This window comes from Marmota monax, unplaced genomic scaffold, assembly GCF_021218885.2.
Source record: "Marmota monax isolate L192 unplaced genomic scaffold, Marmota_monax_Labrador192_F-V1.1 WCK01_AAM20220418_F8-fsc00021, whole genome shotgun sequence".
NCBI lineage: Eukaryota > Metazoa > Chordata > Mammalia > Rodentia > Sciuridae > Marmota > Marmota monax.
In genome coordinates this window covers 18,405,706-18,418,362 of record NW_026695228.1, presented here as the reverse complement: position 1 = coordinate 18,418,362, position 12,657 = coordinate 18,405,706, and the positions used below count along the sequence as shown (strand labels likewise).

Sequence of the window (12,657 nt, the reverse complement as noted above, 5' to 3'; positions counted from 1 at the left end):
CTCTTTCAGGAAGTTCTGCCTTTTGGTCCCCCACCCAGCTCCTTTGTTCAGACAGGCAGACACACCCCACCTGCCCCACCAGGCCTCACCTTGCGCAGGAGGGCCCCGATGATGGCAGGCCCCTGGCACTGCACCAGGCTCTCCTGGTTCACAGTGTGGGCCTGCAAGAAGTTCCTCAGCATCAGCAGAAAGGCTGCCACTGGGTTCTTCTCCATCCGCTCCTCTGCCGGCCACCAAGGAGGAAACAGATGTGGGTCAAGGACCTACCAGTGACCATGAGACCTCAAGCTCCAAGTCTTTATTGTGCCAGATTCTCTCCTGCAAGCCAGGCCCCAAGGATGCTTACCTGAAGACTTGCCCAGAGGGAGAAGCAGGCCTTGAGTGTTGTGACCAGAGGTCAGTTCAGGCCCCAGTAGGTCATATGTTTCGGCCGGACCTGCCTCAGCCTCTTGGGGCTGCAGAGCCACTTGCTCCAGCAGGGGTAGCAAGGCACCCATGCCCCCAATACAGTTCACCACATCCTGGGAGAGGGGACAGCAGTGAGAGAGTCCTGCCCTGCTCCACCCCACCATCCAGCCTGGGAGCCTGGATCCCAACCAGCTCGCTTGAGTCAGTTTCCCCAAATCCTGCCAAGGCCCAGAGCTTCTCCCCAGAACATCTTTTAACGCTGGGCCCCACTCCTGCTTGTTGCACACACTGCCCACACATGCACACGCACCTTCACATCCCATGTCTGCACCCTGTGGCCTGTCAAGCGGCCATCCAGCGCATGGCTAGGGGACAGGTCCAGACAGATGTTATTCTTACAGGCCTGGAAGAGCAGATGAGCAGGTGGCAAGGGTCAGATAGAGGAAGGGGTGACAGACAGAGGGAAGGAACCAAGGGAAGGTAACACTGTTGAGCCAACCACCCCAAATACCTGAGGTGAGTAATGGAGGAGCAACTTGGCGCCCAGCTCGTGTAGATCACCCTCAGGCTTGAAGGGGGCCGGCTCATTGGGCCCTGAGGAGCAAGGGAAAGTCTTCAGACCTCACTGGGCCTCTGGCCAAACTACATCCAGAGCCTGCCTCTTCCCTGCCCAACCAGAAGACAGACCCCCAAAGAAACCTTCTGTGCCCTAGCCCCACTGATCCCTGGACTTGGACTCGGGACAACAGGACAGGGGCTGGGACCAGGCAGAAAGAGCTACCTACCTAGAGCACACAGGACTCTCAGGGTGGCTGCCTGCAGCGCTTCATGGAAGATGGCCACAGCCCCCAGCTCACCCTCCAGGGATGTGGGGCTGCCCCATCGAGTGTCCTGGGTGCCTGCAAGGGTGGAGCTGATGCTGCCCTCCTGCAGGGGGGCCACCAGCCCGGACCCCCAGCCCAGCGCTACGGAGGCTGGGACGGACTGGGAGCGGGTGAGGGAGGGGTGAGCATGAGCCAGGGCAGCATGGACTGGTGGCGTGGGAAGCCCCGTGGTGGTGGTCGTTGTGCGGTGCCCAGCAGAGCCGATACAACAGGAGGAGAAAGGCTGCGGGGCCAGGGTTGGGGGACTGGTCAGGTCACAGCAAAGCCTGAGGCTCCAACTACATCCAGATTCTCACAGTGACCCCCAAGACTACACAGATCCCAGAAGCTGAAGTCTGAGGCCGAGAAGGAGGCAGAGTGGAGGACACACAAGGCTCTAGGCTCCACCCCATCCACAGCACTCTGGGTTCCCTCACGGGCCCAAGGCTTCCCCAAACCCTGCCTGGCACACCTCACTGAGGGAGGGGCAGCGAAGGGGTGCTGTTTTGACCAGATGGCCATCTTTGTAGACATGGACCAGGTTCTGGCTGAAGGGTCGGCGCCCAGGCACATGGATGATGGTGATACAATGCTGGAACAGAAGCCAAAATGTCAAGCCACATTTGGGACTTGGTATCCCCCTCCCCATTGGGCCATGTGAAAAGGGTGGGGACTCACCCAGGTAGAGTCGGCGAAGGACACTTCGGGCAAGCTCATGGTCAAGTACTCCTTCCGTGTGCACACAGCCACCACCAGGGTCCCAGCTGCCGTGAAGAAGGCCTCAAATCCTGAGCCGCTGCTGGTGAAAAAGCTGGGGGCAGGCAAGTTGGTTACACCCATGTCTTCCAGCTCACCTTGGCAATGGGTCCTGGCCCGTGGTAGTCACCCACCTGTACAGCTGCTTTCGCTGGAGTGGCCGAGTGGGAGCTGGGGCAGGCACTGCATCCGAGGGGTGTAGACAGAGCCAGGCATGGAAGGTAAAGGCAGGTCCTGGCCATCGCTGTACAGAGGGCACCATGATGCCTGCCATGCTGGGTGTGAGGTCAAAGTAGCACAGTGCACGTGCAGGACCCTGGTGCCGGGCCATGCCTGAGAGGGCTCGAATGATGGCACCTGCATGTCGAGCCTTCCCAGCCTCAGCTCCACCTGGCCCTGAGTCCAGCTCTGATGGGGGACGTAGCAGGCGACGTAGCTCCAAGGGCCTTATTGACACACGGCCCAGTGCTTGTAGCAGCGCCAACAGCTGCTCCTGGCACCGGGCCTCCAGGGCTATTCCTGTGTTGAGTGTCTCTAGCAGGTAGCCCACCAGGCCTGCCTGCACACAGGTGGCACGGCTGGCAGCACAGCTGTTACAGAGCCACCAGAGGCGTTGAGCTAGAAAGAGCCGCAGTTCAGCTGTGGGCAGTGATGGCAGCCATTGCATCAGCACCAGCAACGGCTGCTCATTGCGGATTGGTAGAGGCGGGCATATGGTGTGGTCACCCTCCACAGCCTGTGGGTAGAGAGAATGTGACAGTCGCTGGTCAACTGTGGCACCCTGCCAAGTGTGGGACTTCCTGTCTCAATTGCCTACAGCATGAATAAGCCACATGTGCTACACCATCCTGCTCATAGTCATGGGTACACAGATGACAAAGACCACTAATAGCAATCCTTCAGCACTGTCAACCTCCAAGCCTCAGTTTGTACCCTGGGTAGGCGGAGCCCCAACCTGCACATTCCTAGGACCATCCTGGGGCCGGCCAACATGCAGCAACTTCCAGGGCCCCACAGTCCAGAATCCTTACCCCAGGGACACTGATGAGCATAGCTGGGCCACAAGTCATACAGTGTACCAACTATAGTCAACAGTCCTCCAGGGTGGAGACCTCCCCATTTGTGACTCAGTCCTGGCTGCCTTTGGGACTCTGGATCCAAGCCCTGCCCTTACCATGTTAAGCAGCTCTTGCAACAACCGATGGGTGGGGGGCCCGTGGCTCTGCAGGACCTCCTGCAGGTGCAGGTAGCCAATGCGTTCCTTGAACACCTCCTGCGGAGCCCAATATAGGAAGGAAGTGAGCATACACACAGGCCCCAGAATGAACACACCCTTCTAGGGGCACTGTCAGGGCTCCCTTGCCTGGCTCTGCCTGGTCACTATGTTGTCTGGGACAAGGGGCAGAAGAGGGATTGGGAAGCATAGAACCATCTCAGAAGCCTGCAGATGGTGGTCAGCCCACAAGAATCCTTTTCCCCATCCAGCCCTGACCCAGAATGTCCAACTCCCAGGGCAGACTGATGACCATACCTGCCTAGTGAGCTAAGCTCGCCCAAAGGCCAGGCAGAATCTTCTCAGCTCATTTACTTTGCTCCAGGGAGCAGATCTGTTCTGGGGACATGTAGTCACTTAACTGTATCTGGTACCTTGACTGCAGCTGGGCTGAAGCATCCTTACCTTGGCTGAGGGGGAGCCACTCATGATACAGGTCAACACTCTGACTACATGGACTGCGATGGCATCTGTATCCTGATCCAGTACCTTGGGATGGGGAGGGGCAGTCAGCAGAGGCAGTAGTCAGGGTGTCACAGCTGGCAGCACCCTGCAGTAAAAGGGTGCAGGGCTAGGCACCCCCAGATACATAGCATGTGTTGGATCAGTGACCCTGGCTGGGAACCAGGCCCTCTATTTAACCCTGCTGTTGTGACCCTACCTTGAACCTGGGCCCTCTTTGAGCAGCTCAGCAAGACCTGCTCTGACAGAAGCTAGGAAGAAAACAATGTTGGGAAGGGCCTAACTGGAACATTTTCTCTGCACTCCCCTTCCTGTTCCCTGGTAGTCTTAGGGGCCCCAGCCTCCACACATCCCCACCCAACCTAGACATGCATATGCAAGCAGGCCAGCAAGTGCCCCATTACCCATGATGATTGAAGGGGGTTGGGAATAAAGGAACAATCAATCACAGAATGTCAGAACCAGGAGAACCTTCGAGACCTTTAAATCCTACCCGGTCCCCTGTCTCCTAGACCCAGGTGGGGATACTGGCTCAAACTGGCTGAATCTGAGAGCCAAAGAGGCATACTACTCACTCCCCTTGCCCCACTTCTGGGGTGAGGAGTTGAGAGGGCTTAGAGAGTTTGTCAGCAAATGCTAAACCATATTCTGGCCCTGGAGGGTCCTTTGGTCCCAGATCTGCCCAATTTCCCAAGTGTGATCTCAGGGAATGGAGCTCAGTGGTAGTGCACTTGCTTAGGATATGCAAAGCCCTGAGTTCAATCCCTAGTACCACCAACACAATCAAACAAAATAATCTGCTAGGAGTGATCTCAGACAACATTCTTTCCCTTTCCAGGCCTGTTTCTATATCTATATGAATACACGAGAGGTGGACTGGAGATATAGTTCTGTGGCAGAATGCTTACCCAGCATGTGCAAGGCCTTGAATTCAACCTCCAGCACCACAATAAATAAATAAATAGAGAGATAAATAAATGATGGTGGGCATGGTGGTGCAGCTCTGTAATCCCAGCTTCTTGTAGCCCTCATGCAAAATGAGGGTTGGAACATATCATAAGAAGCTAGAGAACACCCAGTGCCCTGTTTAGGGTGGGTATAAGGATCCACAGAAAGAAGTGGCTTCTATGGGGGACCTCCTCTTCTGTGAAGACTACAGTCAAATCCCTAAGCACTGGGGCTTCTGTTTCCCCTTCTGAGAAATCAGGGTGGGTGGTTGAGAGTTTCGAAGGTTCCTTCCAGCTTGGCATAGCCACACCCCAGCTCCCAATTCTAATACCAAGTGGGTAATATGCCATATCCTGCTCTAACCTCCAGCAGGGGGCTTGGAAGAGGGTGAGACAACATAGGGGATCCACCCCCTCTGCTAGGCCTCATATACGTCTATTTGCCACCCTGCTGTAGCACAGGAAAGGCTCAAGAGGGAGCCCAGGGCAGTGGTCCCTCAGCTAGTCAGTCCCAGGGTGGTACCTTCTGGACATCGGGCTCGGTCAGTAACCAGGTAGCCAGGTCACTGTCCCCCTCAGGGGGCGCCCGGGCCTGCAGGTACAGCTGTGCGGAGGAGGGTGGAAGAGGCAAAGGAGAAAAGAGGAGGAAGATGGGAGAGGTAGGGTTAGAGCAGGACTGGGGCAGCTGCCAGGGCTATGCCCCAGAGGGAAATGACACCCTGAATCCCAAGCAAAGTGTCCCCCTAGGCACTAGGGAAGAGTGGGACTGAGCCACCATGCCCTGCTCTAATGAGCAGAGGCAAGGGAAGATGAATAGGACAGACACTATATCCAAAGGCAACTGATCCCACTCTAGCCCATGTAACATTCCCCTCTTTCCCATTACACTCCCCTTCTGTGTGATACAGAGCCATCCTGAACTTCAGACCCAGCCCTGTACGGCCCAGAAGGACAGGCTTGTCCATGCCCAGTCCCTCCCACTGAGTACAGGCCTTAGCAGCAACCTGGCACCTCCACAATTCCCCTGCCTCTGGGTTCCAGCCCCTCCACCCCCAGTCTGGGCGCCCCCTACCTTGCTGTTCTGGATCAGGCGAATGAGGTGCTCAAAGCAATTGTTGCTGAGGAAGGTAGCCTGCAGCACTGGCCGATCCTCACAGGCCAGCATCATGGGGATGGCATCTGTTCAAAGGTCAAGGTCAGGCCCTACCCAACTCCTCCAAGCAAATTTAAACTTTCTCCCCCATGCTACCCAGTCCAGCCTTTCCATCATCACGTGGGCCTTCCCCTCTTGCCGCCCTCTCCACGAGCTTGGGAGCCCATACGCACCGAGCATGTTGACCCGCAGGGTTACAAGGGCCTCTTCGGAGCCTGAGTTTGAACTAGCAGGCCAGCCAGCATTAAGGACACGAAAGTAGCCCTCCAGCAGGGCACGGAGCTCTGGCCCTCGGGGCGGTGTGCGGCTGGCATGCAGGACATGTACAGCACCCACCAGTGCCTCCAGCGCCAGTCGCACTAGGCGGGGGTCCCGGGCTGGCCCATTGCTGCAGCCATGAACAACACTCAGCAGGCCCTGCACTGAGCCGGCACTCACAGCCATCTGCCCGTTCTCCTGCAGGTGAAGGCAGAGATGGGCAGTGAGCAGGGGCCCACAGAGCAGTGAGGCCAAGACAGCCACCCCCGGCCCATAAGCTCATCTCCCGGCCTACCTTTCCTCCTGCAAGGACAGCGCCAAAGAGGTGGATGAGCCGCAAAAGCAGCTTAGGAGGCAAGTGGTCTGCATCCTGCAGGCTCTCTGAGGTGGGCAGGACAGGACAATGTCACCATAGTTGCAGGGCTGTGGGCCAGGGGACTGCACAAGAGATGGGTGTCCTGGCAAGGGGTGATGGGGTAGGAGCTGGAGCAAGCAAGAGCCCCATTTAGAAGGAGATTTCGGGGCTGGGGTTGTGGCTCAATGGTACAGCGCTCGCCTGGCATGTGAGGGACCCTGGGTTCGATCCTCAGCACCACATATAAATAAATAAGTGAAATAAAGGCATTGTGTCCGACTACAACTAAAAAATAAATATTAAAAAAAAATAGGAGATTTCACTTTGTTCTAGGGGCTCAAAAAAGTCATGGCTCCATGCCAGGGGGGCTGGGAGAGACATAGCATTTCTTGGAAGGCATACAGTCCTGCTGGAGTGGCTAGTCAACTCTCCAGATCATTAAACCCCAAATAGGGTCCCCAGGGTGATCATATAACCCCTCTGCTTCCCTGTGTGACCTAGGGTTCAATTTCTCAGGTGCAAATCTCCTGCTCCTTCCGTCCCTGTGACAGGCAGAACTTCCCAGGCCCTGTTTTAGGGACCCTAAAGTATCTACTATATGGATGACTCCCCCTCCCCCCACCTTATCCCCACTGGGGACTTCTAGGGGCTTTCACAGTCTTGTATATGGGAGGCCTACCTGGCCCAGCTCCACCAAAACTGGACAGGATGCCAGGCCGTGCACCAAAATCAGATAGCAGAAGGGATCAGCCCTGGGTCACATGGTAGTGTGGGGGCTGGGCATGATTCAGGTGGGATATGGTGGAAGTCTCCCTGGGGTCAGAGCTTCTTTTGGGGGAGTACTGGGCATTGAACCCAGGGGTACTATACACTGAGCTACATCCACAGCCATTTTTATTTTTTATTTTGAGACAGGATTTTGCTAAGTTGCTTAGTGCCTCACTAAATTGCTGAGGCTGGCCTCACCTTGCCATCCTTCTACCTCAGCCTCCCAGATTGCTGGGATTATAGGCATTCACCACTATGCCCCACTGGGGACAGAGCTTTTGAGGCAAGGCCTGAGAATGCAGTTGGCCAGTGAAGGAAGAGACCACAGGGTGGGCAAAGATCCTGAGGTGGCGTAACTGGGTACAGTCTAGGGATGAGGTGACAGGAGTAGGGCTGGAGAGCAGAGAGGGAGAAGGGATGGAAAGAAAGGCTGTGGGGAGCTGGGCCGATGGTGCACACCTGTAATTCCAGTGACTCATTGAGACAGGAGGATGGCGAGTTCAAAGCCAGCCTCTGCAATTTAACAAGTCCCTAAGCAATTCAGTGAGACCCTGTTTCTAAATAAAAAATTACAATAGGGCTGGGAATGTGTCTCAGTGGTTGAGTGCCCCTAGGTTCAATCCCTGGTACCAAAAAAAAAAAAAAAAATGGGCTTTGGGGAGGAACAGGATCAAATCTCAAGGGCATCAACTACCACAGATGGGTCTAAGGTGGTGGGGAGCCAAAGCTAGTTTGTTTCAAGAAGAGTATGTGGACCAGGCACAGTGGTGCACACCTGTAATCCCAGCAACCAGTGAGGCTAAGGCAGGAGAATGGCAAGTTAAGGCCAGCCTCAACAACTTAGTGAAGTGTCTCAAAATAAAAAGGCTGCTCAGTGGTAGAGCATTCCTGGGTTCAATCCCCGGTACCAAAAAAAAAAAAAAAAAAAAAGCAGAGTGTGTGGGAAAACGGCTGCAGGGAACTCTGTCAGGACACCTTCCCTCCTGGACCTGCAGCACCCCACTCCAGATCCTGGTCCACAGCTCCACAGGCAGCACAAAGAAAATACTTAAAACCGGAAAAGGTCACCACCTTCTCATAGCCCTGCCTGCTCTGTCCAGGTCACTTTACATTCTGAGCCCATCTCAAGTCCCTGCCAGTCTCCCTCCAATGCAAAGAAATGAGAGGGGACCCAGGAGAGGAGGTTACCAGGGAGAATGGGTGGCTGGAGGTATCCTGGGCACCAGCTCCTCTAAAAGGTGGAAACGGCTAGTGTGGCCCCATCTTGAGCAGGGGTAGAGAATGGGAAAAGGCTACAGGGACAAAGGGACCGGGCTAGGGAATGTTCTGGTGATCCAGAGTCAGGGTATAAGTGGCTGAAAGGACACAGAAGGGTCCAGAAGAGAAAGGAGGATGGGAAATCCAGGGGCAAGTCAACCCCCACTGATTCCAACCAAGGAAAGACACTTTGCTCAGGCATGTCCTCTTTCAACCCTGAACTCCTACTTGGCCTCTGGAGGCCCACTCAAATGCCTGTGGGTTTCCCAGGCCTGCCTGTAGCTACCCCTGAGTAGTTCCTGTCCTATCTGGGGTTAGGGAACTGCAGGAAGGGGCCTGGGTTTGGGGGCAAAGCTAAGTGGGGCAGGGGTGGGGCCTGACCTTGGAAGAAGGCGCTGAATTCACAGGGCAAAGCCGCAGGAGGGAACTTGTATTTGCTCTTCTCCTTGAAGCTGATGATTTCTCTGGAGGAACAGGAGGTGAGGCCAGACGCTTGGGTCCCTTCGCCTGGCTCTCGCCCCTTCTCTGTCATCCTCCACCAGCCTATGCACAGGCCCATTCCCACCTGAACACCTCTGCCATAGCCAAAAGCCCCCATCCTTTTCCCAGCCTCTCTGCATCCCCTGCCTAAGGGCTGGGTCTCACCCACTGTGCTGGCGTCGCCAGGTCTGGTAGGGGTCAAAGAGACCCTCACAGAGGAGCAGGGCATGAAGGGCTACATTCTCCAGCTGGGTCCCACGGCCCTCCTGTGGTGATGGGGGTCCTTTGAGCTGTCAGTGTGGGAGAGAGAGGATAGAGGGAGGTTAACTCTGTTCTAGCCACAGCTACTGCCTGTCTCCATTCCACCTCAGGGAGCCCATCTCACCTCAGCCACTAGCCCAGTGAGCAGCACCAGCACTGGGGGCCCCAGCACCTGGCCCCAGCCTGCCTCCACATTTTCCAGATTCCTGGGGTGGAAAGAATTGGAGAGGTCCACTGATGCACATGACCCCCCGCTCCCTCTGGCCCACACTCCCATGCCACTGTCCACTTGGGGTGGACACCTGCAGAGAATGATGAAAAGCTTAAGCAACAGCAGGGCTTGCTCCAGGTCCCTCTGGTCCAGCTGCTCGGCCAGCACATGCAGGGCATCTAGTGGTAGTAGGGGGACTTCTGCCCCTGCTTCCTCTGGCCTGTGGGGAAGGAGTGTCACTGAGGTGGCCAGACCCCTCAACCTCCCTGTCCTGACCCTGTCCTCACCTTCGTGGTTCCAGGGAGGACAGTGAGATGCTCTTCTCAAAGGCTCCCACAAAGGCCTTCAGCCATTGCTGCAAGTAGCCCAGGTCCTTCTGCAGGCAGGAGTTCAGGCAGGGCATGGTGGGTGGCAAATGCGAGCAGTGGACAGGGGAGGGATGAGGTCAAGGAAGTGGACACGGGGGATGTACGGGGATTACAGGCAGAGCAGTAGGGGTGGAGAAAGGGAGTGAGGTTGAGGGGAAAAGGAAGGACAAGGTCAGCATCAGAGGACTTCGGTACAATTAACCACTCTTCCAAGACCCCATTTGTTTCTCTCAGCCCTCCCTCCTGGTCTCTGCTCTACCCCTGGAAGACCCTGCCTGGCCTGACACAGGCAGGGGAGGGGCTTAAGTGGGGTGTGGCTGTGGCAGTGCTGGTGCTGAAAAAGGTCTCCCACACATGTCTCTTACTCAGCCTTGGGCTGGGTCCTCTCCTGCCACCTTCTCCCAGCTCCACAGCCACCACTTCCAGGAAACCCTCCTGGACTGTGGATGCCAGGACGCAGGTGCACTGTTGAACAGGCACCTAGGCACAGGCACAGCCCCACCGACAGATCAGCATCCTTGCCACAGCTCCAACCATTGCCCGGGTCCTCTACCCACCCTCTGGGTTACCTGGACCCCGGGCCCCAGAGCTTGTTCCATGAGCAAAAGGGGCAGCACTTGAGCCCAAGTCTGGGCGCCACCAGGGAAACTTTGGTGTGAACGGGAAACGGATCCTCCCGCCCCGGCTGGGGCAGGAAGCGCAAAGTCACGGTGGGGGAAGGGGGCCGCTTCCTCCCAGCAGACCGCAGGGATGTGGGGGGGCCAGGGCACCCTAGGCCCAGCAAGAGACCTGGCAGGCGCTGGGGGTGGGACCTGAAGCACAAAGGGGTGGGGCCACCTGCCTTGGGTGGAGCTTGCAGGCCAGAGACAGTTTTGTGAGGTCTGTGAGGTGTGGCTTGGAAGAGCTCCTATCTGGAAGCGGGTTCTTCCCTGATTTTAGTATGCCCTTCATTCAAGGCACCAACATCTCCCTGACCAGGTCCTAAGGCCCAGAGACCATATGAGGAACTCACCCGTACTTTTAACCCCCTCAAATGCCCTGGCTACACCACCTGGACTCTGCAGGTTTCTCTCCTCAGGGGACAGATGAGTAAATCATAGCCTAGCCCTAATCTAAATCCACACCCAGAAATGCTCAGGGATGGATATGGGTGGGCACCTGTACCTGAGCGCCTCCTTCCCCCTGCTGGCCCCAGTTGAGCCCAAAAAGCAACCTCCTTTCCTAGAGTCAGAAAGGCAGGGCAAGGACTGGACTGGACAGGGAGGAAGGGGCCAGATACACATCGGTACCCAGCCGGCCTGAAACTGTTCTCAGGGGTCATGGACCTCACACTTTTGATGAATTGCTGGGTTTTGCTCCCTGTGGCCCCCATACCATACAGATAGGCCTGCGTGACCCACAGCAGACCTGGAGCAGGCCCACAAAAAACTGAGATCGAACAGCCAGCCACTCTGCAGCTGGGCACCTTCCTTGTGCACTCTTGTGCACCAATCCAAAGCTATGACAACTTAGGGAGGACCATGGCCACCAGGAGCAGACCCATACCATTATGACCTGGTCCTAAGGCCCAGGGACCATATGAGGAACTCACCCATACTTTTAACCCCTCAAATGCCCTGGCTACACCACCTGGACTCTGCCCAACACTGTGACCTTTTTTGTCGGTCAATTAATTGTTGACCTCTCCACTCTCTGTTGCTGACAGCCTCCCTCCCCACCAACCAGCAAGGAGACAAAATGCCCAGATCCTGAAACACCAGAGGCCAGGACTCCTGGACCATCCCTTCTGAATCCTCTCATCACAGGTAGGAAAATAGGAAGCACAGAGGAGGTCCACCACCTTAGTTTCAACTGCACCTCTGAAGATGCTGAAAGCTGGGCCTTGGTTCTAAGCTAGGTCTACTCTTGGTGACTAGGCAGCCTGCACAAGCTGACCATATGACCCCTACCTCTGTGGCTTCCTAGACCCTCGTCTGCCTTCAAAAATGTCTCCATACTGTCATTTCTACTCCAAACCATCCCAATCAAACTAGTCATCTCTGGTCCAGAATATGGGCCTTTTGTCAGTAACAGCTGAGCTGAGCTGAGCACCTGAAAGCCTAAATTCCACCCTGCACCCCACCCACAGTATAAAGGCTTGACTCTAAGCCTGGCATGCCAGGCCCCTAGTGAGCCCAGGGCCTGCTTCTCCACCCTCTCTGCTGCTTCTCCTCTGTGACTTATATCTTCCTGTCCAGGGCTTGCCCACCCCACACTCAACAGCCACTGTGACTTGGGCTTTTAGTACTTAAGCAGAAACCGCCCACCTTCCTCAGGGTCATCTCCTGGATTGGCCTTCCCAGACCTGGGTGGGTCTCTTGCCTCTGCACACTCCTGCTTTCTGTCCCTTGGAACCACACCCTCCAAGCTTGTCCAGTCCTGTAAACTTCCAGTAGGTGAGAACTGGTATGGGTTCAGAGCTAGGGTGCTCAAGGCAGCCTTCATGGGCTCTGGAGGGGGCACGAAGAGGTCTCTAACATGTAGAACTGGGCAGTAAAGAGGGCAGCTGCCTAACTCACTTCTCTAGTTCCCACCTTTTCTTCCTGGGATGCCTCAGGCCAACTCTGATCTGGGCTTGAGGCTGTAATGCTTGAGGGTATGGGAATCCCTGCAGAGCCAGGACCAGAGACAGAGCAGGCCAAGGGGGCACAGCATGCTAGGAGTGCTGCAGGTGAGGGCGTCCAGAGCCTGAAAAGGGTGGCTGTGTGCTTGGGCTCCCCAGGCCCTTCTTCAATGGGTCTATGCCCCATTGGCTCCTCCTACCCTTTCTTGCTCAGAGCATGAACAGGTATAGGGCT

At 56.0% G+C, this 12,657-nt stretch overlaps 1 protein-coding gene across 5 annotated transcripts in view; it reads right to left on the bottom strand.

Annotated features, from left to right (window-relative positions):
• The window catches only part of Nbeal2 (neurobeachin like 2), a 30,600-nt gene that overhangs the window by 13,084 nt on the left and 4,859 nt on the right, over positions 1-12,657 (bottom strand). For 2 of the 5 annotated variants that reach the window (XR_006850277.2, XM_046437648.2), the window contains exons 2-20: positions 9,740-9,828; positions 9,544-9,672; positions 9,366-9,447; positions 9,146-9,270; positions 8,882-8,964; positions 6,416-6,501; positions 6,036-6,318; positions 5,782-5,888; positions 5,233-5,313; positions 3,706-3,789; positions 3,202-3,300; positions 2,162-2,763; positions 1,950-2,082; positions 1,744-1,863; positions 1,194-1,515; positions 920-1,002; positions 719-811; positions 347-521; positions 90-223 (exon numbers count right to left, since the gene is read on the bottom strand). Coding sequence is in view for 4 of the 5 variants with exons in the window: in XM_046437648.2 (XP_046293604.1) it covers positions 90-223; positions 347-521; positions 719-811; positions 920-1,002; positions 1,194-1,515; positions 1,744-1,863; positions 1,950-2,082; positions 2,162-2,763; positions 3,202-3,300; positions 3,706-3,789; positions 5,233-5,313; positions 5,782-5,888; positions 6,036-6,318; positions 6,416-6,501; positions 8,882-8,964; positions 9,146-9,270; positions 9,366-9,447; positions 9,544-9,672; positions 9,740-9,828 (2,910 nt within the window). In the remaining variant the exon portion in view is untranslated. Of the gene's footprint in view, positions 1-89; positions 224-346; positions 522-718; positions 812-919; positions 1,003-1,193; positions 1,516-1,743; positions 1,864-1,949; positions 2,083-2,161; positions 2,764-3,201; positions 3,301-3,705; positions 3,790-5,232; positions 5,314-5,781; positions 5,889-6,035; positions 6,319-6,415; positions 6,502-8,881; positions 8,965-9,145; positions 9,271-9,365; positions 9,448-9,543; positions 9,673-9,739; positions 9,829-10,389; positions 11,021-12,657 lie in introns of those variants that run through there. The other 3 variants (XM_046437650.2, XM_046437652.2, XM_046437651.2) reach the window with 3 other exon arrangements.